The 7,225-nt window shown below is 37.5% G+C and overlaps 1 protein-coding gene across 1 annotated transcript in view; it reads right to left on the reverse strand.

Moving 5' to 3' along the window:
• Positions 1–1,645: 1,645 nt before the first annotated feature.
• Positions 1,646–7,225, reverse strand: part of TRMT2A (tRNA methyltransferase 2A) — a gene marked incomplete at its 5' end in the record, with an annotated part of 7,396 nt that continues 1,816 nt past the window's right edge. The window contains 10 exon segments of the mRNA XM_010166774.2: positions 1,646–1,934; positions 2,271–2,367; positions 2,586–2,702; positions 3,215–3,290; positions 3,938–4,060; positions 5,098–5,209; positions 5,835–5,950; positions 6,208–6,248; positions 6,251–6,321; positions 7,177–7,225. The exon segment at positions 7,177–7,225 is cut by the window's right edge and continues 133 nt beyond it. Of these exon segments, the coding sequence (XP_010165076.2) occupies positions 1,646–1,934; positions 2,271–2,367; positions 2,586–2,702; positions 3,215–3,290; positions 3,938–4,060; positions 5,098–5,209; positions 5,835–5,950; positions 6,208–6,248; positions 6,251–6,321; positions 7,177–7,225 (1,091 nt within the window).

Raw genomic sequence — 7,225 nt, forward strand, 5'->3', positions numbered from 1 at the left:
TCTGCACAATCATATAATCCTATGTGTTTGGTCTTTTGAGTACTACATGTGTATTTTTCAGACAATTAGTTTTGAGCAATAAAGTTTGATATTATAAAATGCTCCAGTGTGATCAGTATTATGATAGCTTAAGCATATTTAGTAAAGGAACTTTTATACTTTGATTCCTGTAGGTGTTTTTAAATAGAAATTAAATCAGTACAGGCTCATTGGTTATGGAAGTACTTGTTTTATCACTTTTTGGTAAGGAACTGAATGTTTACATGGTTAGACATGGAATGAAATTGAATTAAAACTCTTTCTTGAATTGGAATTTGTATTTTTACTTAAATGATGTCAGCAGTTGGAAATGACCCAACCCGAAGTTGTTTGGTACCTGTTGTCACAGGCCTGCCTAACTGGAAAGGCAGAGTTATCAGCATTTCATTCAGTCTGTATTAAATGTAATTACAAGTATGTTCAATAACGTGATATTTAAAATGGTTATTCCTTTAACAACCAGTATTATTGTCTGTTCTGTAGTGTGGATCACAGTCCATTAAATTAATGCCAGGTGCTGAGGATCTGTACAGAAGCGTGAATCCTGACTGGAGAGCAACTTGTGCAAGGGTAGGAGTCTCAACCAGGTTTGTCTTAGTGCCCAATACTGACATTGGGAGTGTGGCTTAAGGTGCTGGGCCGCGTAGTTAAGTAGTGTTCACTGTTGTGAGCTGGGTGTCTGCCATACATGCTTACTGAATTGAGGTTGTGAATTAAATACAACTACACAGGGCTCCAAGTAAAACAGTTGGGAAGATACCTGAGATAAGATCCTTTTGAGTACTGTACACTGTGTCTGAAAGTACTTCAGTTACAGCCTCAAACACTGAATAAGCTGAGGTCATATTCCTACTGCTTTCTCATTCTTCACTCATCACTGAATTAGACATCACTTGTCCATAAATGTTTTCCACAAGGCTGAGGTGGAAAGCTACTACAGGATCAAAAAGCCTCAGTGGGGCCAAACTTCCTAGAGATCATTGTGACATAGGAGGTACTTTACTGAAGGTATCTGCTGAGTAATGTTAATAACAGTCTGAGAGGAAAATCAGCTTCTTTCTCAAAAATTAAAAATTTCTTACTTTTTCCTGTCAGGATCGATGGCCCTGCCTGGTGGTGGTAGTTAATTTCTGGCTGTAAGTTTTCACTGATGAGGGCCCACCTACAGTGAGGTCATCTCAGCTTTACTTGTACATTGTAGGAAATGACCTAGGAAAGCCTTTATTGTATTGTCAGTGATGCTACATTCTCAGAATAAAATTGACTTCAACTGTGGAGATTGTGGCATTTTTACTAGAACATGAGTTTATTGCTTCCTAGTGAAGATTGAGCAAGTGAATGATTTACAGAAGGTTTAAGATTACTACATCTTGACTAGCTTATTCAAAAGACACGGCACCTAAGTTTCCCCCTGAGGGCAGGAGGAGAAAGCAGGATTTGGCCTAATAGTACATAATGAAATTTAACTCAAATTAGTATGATGAAATAATTTGGAAGCCTTGCAACCACTCTGTTGTACAGAGATTTATTACTTGGATGTTACAGAAACAACGTTAGTGGAGTTATTAACAAACAAAAGTAGTTTCTGGAAACTGTCAGTCATGAGTTAAGTTGATTCCCCCTCTTCTAATGCAGCATCTACCCGTACAGAAGGCGCCTGGCTCACATCAGTGTTAGACGGGTCAGCGCCATCCAAGCACTCTGAGTCACATCCTGCTGCCATGACTTGAGCAGCATCAGGTGTTGCTTCAGCAGAGCTCCCGTTTGCATAGTCAACCCTTTCAAAGAATATCAGTAACTCACAGTGCCTGGTCTGAGGGAAGAGATCCACAGCCATTGCTTTAACGGGACGGAAGGAAGCTCCTTTGACTCTGTTGGAAGGGGCCCGGCAAAGGCTTGATGGGAAAGGCAAAAGAAAGGCGAGGAAGAACTGTGTTAACATCCTGGTAATACTGTTCATCACTGCTACTCTTCTAAGAAAGCTTTTTCTTCCCCAAGCCTCAACTCCATGATAGGGTTGTCCACCACCCCTAATACTTCCATTATTACTCGCAGATTGGGTAATATAGTTCCAAGCTTGCTGTGTAGCAGCTGTCAGCTGTTTCTGGTGAAAGGTAAACCTCAAATGAACATGGCTGAAAAAATTCCAGTGACAGTCCCCCTCCCCAAGGAGCACATTTTTTTTCTCCTTACCACATTTCCTTAGTCAACTGAATACAAGAAATACTCACTCCACAAAGTTATTCATTGCAGCTCTGGGATTGCAGGATACGTAGATAAGCTTCTTCAGCTGTTCAGCTCTTCTAATGGCAAGAATTACCTTGGAATCTAGATGATCAAAACCAAAAGAGCTGTTTACTAGTTTTGTGTGCATTAACAAACTCAGAGTAAAACACCAGCATGAACAAAACTACTGCATTTCCCAGTGGCTTCAAGCTATACATGAAGCCTCCCACCTTATTTATTCCATTAGTGCTTTTTTATGTTCACCACCAAACACCAAGTAGGAGAATAGACTTAAAACTTAAGAGAAGGTAAAAACTTACGCAGCCCTGCTCGTGGTGGATCCACAATAGTAATCAGGTTCTGAGGAGCTAATATGTTAATTAGGGAAGGAACAATATCCTCAGCCTTCCCACAATAAAATTCAATATTATTCAGTTCTAGTAAAAAAAAAAAAAAAAAGTTATCAGAGTACTTATCCAGTCAACACAACTTTCAGTACACTCAAACTGGATATTAATTTTGGATGCCTTCGAAAGTACAAATTGTTTAGTCTACCCTGAAACCAGTGTAATTGAAGCAATCACTGGTACTTCACATCATTTAAACAATAACTTGAGCATCTTCCATTATCCAGACTAAAGCAAAACCCCTTAAAAAACAGCTACTGTTAATGCTTTATTTATGAGGGTAACTGGCTTCATCTCACTTTTACCCTGAAATGTTTTATTTTTGGAGGGGGGAAAAAAAAAGCTAGCTGTTAGTCAACAGGAAAATTGATCTTGTGGACTAACATGCTATTTGTTTTCAAGAGAGATTAAATGTTTATAATGGACAAGATTACTATCAACACCATGTAATTCCAAGCTGCTTAGATAACGTAAAGAGCAACTACTCTATGACTACTACACTTCTGAACAAGCAAAGATCTTGGCGTTGTAGCGTAACTAACCATTAATCTGGGCGTTCACTTTGGCATCCTGCACAGCTTCTTGGCAGAGTTCAATCCCAATCACTTTCTTTACTTTCTATAGAATAAAGTAGAAAAAGATCCATCTGTGGTATGTAAATATAAATTTAAACATTATTCATAGCGTCAGCAATTAACTATTATACCTGAACATTGACTAGTACCTGGTCAGAGAATTAGTGCCTTGCAGCCAGAAAAAAGGCTGAGAAGGGACCTGTGCAAATAAATAGGGATTTTTTTAGACTGAAATTGTGGGATGAACACCATTTACCCCAACCTGTACGTGACAGACTCCAGTTGTGCTGGCATCTTTCTTTTTTTTTTTTTTGGAGCCAGACTTCCTCATATGGTCTAAAAAGCTCCACTCTAAAACTGATAAAAGAAATGTTGGTTATTCATATCCAAAGCATTCTGAGAAAGGCCAACCTAGGAAAATGGCTAGATTCTAGTAAATTTTGGCTATCCTACAGAACTGCTGCTTCTTTTGACTGAATTAGTTTCCAGATAACAGGCTGCTCAACACAAGGGTGAGCTTTCATAACGATCTGGTGAAACAGCTGAGGTTTAATTAGAAATTAATTGAAAAAATCAGGATATAATGTGCTGCATTTCAAGTACATCAAGTATTTTATTTCATTAAGCACAACTTGAGATCTACATCTGTTCAAAGTAGCTTATCTCCAGGAAGAGAGGTTACTCGCTTACCTTGGCCAAAGAAATCCCAATAGTTCCTGTACCACAGCAAATGTCAAGTACAGTGCTCTCTTGGCTCAGTTGTGCCCACTCCCTAATGGCAGTATACAAAACTTCAGCAGCTTGTGTGTTTACCTGGGAAAGTTACATGTCAAATAGGTCCACTTCATAAACAGTAAATCTGTTTTAATGAGTCTTAGGAAAGTATGTTTTCTTTTTCGTTGTTTCTAAGAACCAAGTCCAACTTCACACATAAGCTAGAATCACATATAACTGACCTAGACCAGCACCTGTTAAGAGATCACCCTTCCATTGTTAAAGTCTCAATCAGTTCTCTCTGAGAAGTAATGTTTTGTTATCTGTGTTCTAGGAAAAACATGATTTGTTCTACAGTACCTAAAAAGTAAGTCTGGAAGCTAGAGGAGACAACAAAGAAAATAATTAAGCAAAATGCTAAGCAATAAATTGAAGTCCAGACTTTAAAAATGTGTCCTCTCCTTAAGTAGGTGGTAGTAGAGATTCTAGAGCAGGACAACATAACCATGACAAAACACTCACCAAGCTTTATTTTAACACTGTTTGTGATACTGCTTTAAAGTAAATGCTGCAATTACACATTATGATTAAAGAAGTAGTACATAATAAGCTTTCTAAACTAGTGCCTCTAAAGCAAGCAAAGCACATTGTGGAAAAAAAAAAGTGGCCTATAATCTATGGCAAATAATAAAAAAATACGGTTTAACTTCAACATATTCATGATGCCAAGGGATAATATAGTTCCTTCCTATTTCCATACTTTCCATTTCAACAATCCAGGCTACCTGCTGTGGCTTTAAAGTGTTGTAAGGGAAGAATAAAGTTTTGGAAAAGCAAACAAAAATTAGTACTACAAAGATCCCTGAACGTTCTGTGTACATAAAGGCTGTTGTTCCAACAGGAAGCAAATGATACTGAACTAGTAAGAAGAAAAAAGTTGTCTTCAACATCTTTCTTTGAAGTTTACACTCACTCACTGTTTTTACAGCCAAACGTAATACTCAAAGGTATTTACTCACACCAAATAGATAAAAGATTAAATCTCTAGGTATAGAATACCTTCTTACACAGCACTAAGAAATCTTAAGGGCATAAATGCAAATTCAGTTAAATTTGCAACTTTGTATCATCCTTACTTGAAAAAATGCATGAGGAGAAATTCTAAATTTGAGGCCAAGAAGTTCTTCATAGATGTATTTATCACCAGCCACATGCTCCAAAGGCAAGTCTTCTAGATTGGGAGATTTCCTGGGTGAGGGAGGGCAAAGGCAAAATAAAGAGGGGAAAAAAAAAAAAGAAAGAAAACAAACATGTGTGTTACAGTTTTTACCAAAGCTGTAGTCCTCTTAAAAACTGTAGTGCTACATACTATGCAGTAATTAACAGTGGGACATTTATCATATCCTTTTAGAGACTTATCTTCTTGGCCACTTTTTTGTTACAGTGTACTACTGTGCCATGGATGCAAACAGCAGGACCTACGCTGTCTCTAAATTAAGACAGTGTGAGCCTTGTGCTCTGTGGAGGAGATGAAAAAATCACATAAAATAGAGAAGAAAGGAGGCAGAAGTTACTGTGTGATAACAAGTATTCATCTGCTGCAGTAAACACTTCTACAGCTTGAGAGACAGCAGCTAGTAGTGCGTTCACCCACTGAAATTCCACCTGCCTTTATCCAGTGACCACTACAGAAGAATGGGAAATTTGGGGAGTCTCTTTTGGAAAAGGTAAATAACCATGCAACAAATTAGTAATACAGCTGCTACTTTTATGACATAGGCAAAATAATGGTGTGGAAACTTAACTTTTCTGTTGCCAACAACAAAAATCCAGCTACTACCAAAATCCCCCAAAGCAAATTCAACTCCCTCACCTTTGTCCTTCCTCCACAAAGTACAGAGAAGTAACGCCACTGCTCTTCCCCAGCCCTTCTGTGAAGTACTTTGCCAGAGAGATTTTCACGTCAGCTAGCTCTTCTTTACTTAATTTCTAAAGGTTTCATTTAAAAGAAGGGAGAATAATCATCTTAGTGAGTGAAAGATATGATTTAGTGTATGCCTTCTGTAAGCCTATTAATTACTTGTTCATTTGCATATATCAGCTAGTCCAAATAGAAGAGTGGTAATGCAAGGTAAACTACACCAAGTAATTATTCTATTTCTCTTTTACATGCACTATTCATAAAGTCAAATTTATGTAATTTTAAAGCTGTGTCTCAGTTGCACATAACATATCAACTTAAATACCTGAGGATTAAAATAAACAATTGCCATAACGTGGCCAAAAAAATGGTACGGACTGTGAGCTGCTTCCAGTGACCTTCATAGGTTTCTGGGCTGTAAACCGAGTGAGGAGTTAACCTGCAACGTTCAGAAGCTCGGTTACTTAACAGAGAATTCATTTTTTGCATAACATTTAATAGTTTATGGAAACAAAAGCAGCTCATCATGCAAAGTGATAAAAATTTCAAGTATAGAGGCTACATTGATTTGTCAAGAAAAGAATTCCTTCCACATCTTAAGAAAAGAGACTCATTAATAGATCCTGTCTCCCAGTGCAAAATAATCTGTCCCTGCTTCTCACAATCATCTTACCCATTTGAACCCCTCAAAAATTATAGATGGGATACAGGCAGCCTCTCACTGCATCCAGAGAACTTTTTATAATGTCTTCATCGGCTTCTGTGCTTCATACTGAGTTCAAACTTTCCATCTTCATGATTCTTTTGAGGCTTCCATTTTTGAGGATTTAATTGCTTTTTAAAGAAACCACTCCTCCTTCTAAAAAGTATCGTTGCTTAAATTTACGACTTTTGTTTTATTCTTTGTTGTGGGATGATTCTTCTCTTCATCCAAGGAAGCAATTACCTTTGTTATTCAAATTCCACTTTTAAAAAGCCTTCTTCTGAATATTTCTTTACAGTTAGCAGAAGCAGCTCTCAAGTAACACTTTTTATTGTATTATCTCCTTGCCTGGAATTAAGCTGTGTTCAGCTGGTATCTGTCCCTCCATCTCAGAACAGCTGAGCAAGAGAAAATACCCAGTGATCTAGGCACAAGATGTAAACATCAAAGTATTGCTGAAAATTGAGACTGGTTTATCTTAGGTCTTAAAGCTCAGAACAAACACTAAGCTTTTCATAATATCTACTTTTATAAATATTTTTGAGCAAGACATCAAAACCTTTACAGATAACTCATTTCACTTATGCTCACCTTATGTAGTCTTGGAAAGCTTTTACTACTTTTTTGGCAATAGCAGGAA

Source organism: Antrostomus carolinensis, unplaced genomic scaffold (genome assembly GCF_000700745.2).
Source record: "Antrostomus carolinensis isolate BGI_N321 unplaced genomic scaffold, ASM70074v2 scaffold16584, whole genome shotgun sequence".
NCBI lineage: Eukaryota > Metazoa > Chordata > Aves > Caprimulgiformes > Caprimulgidae > Antrostomus > Antrostomus carolinensis.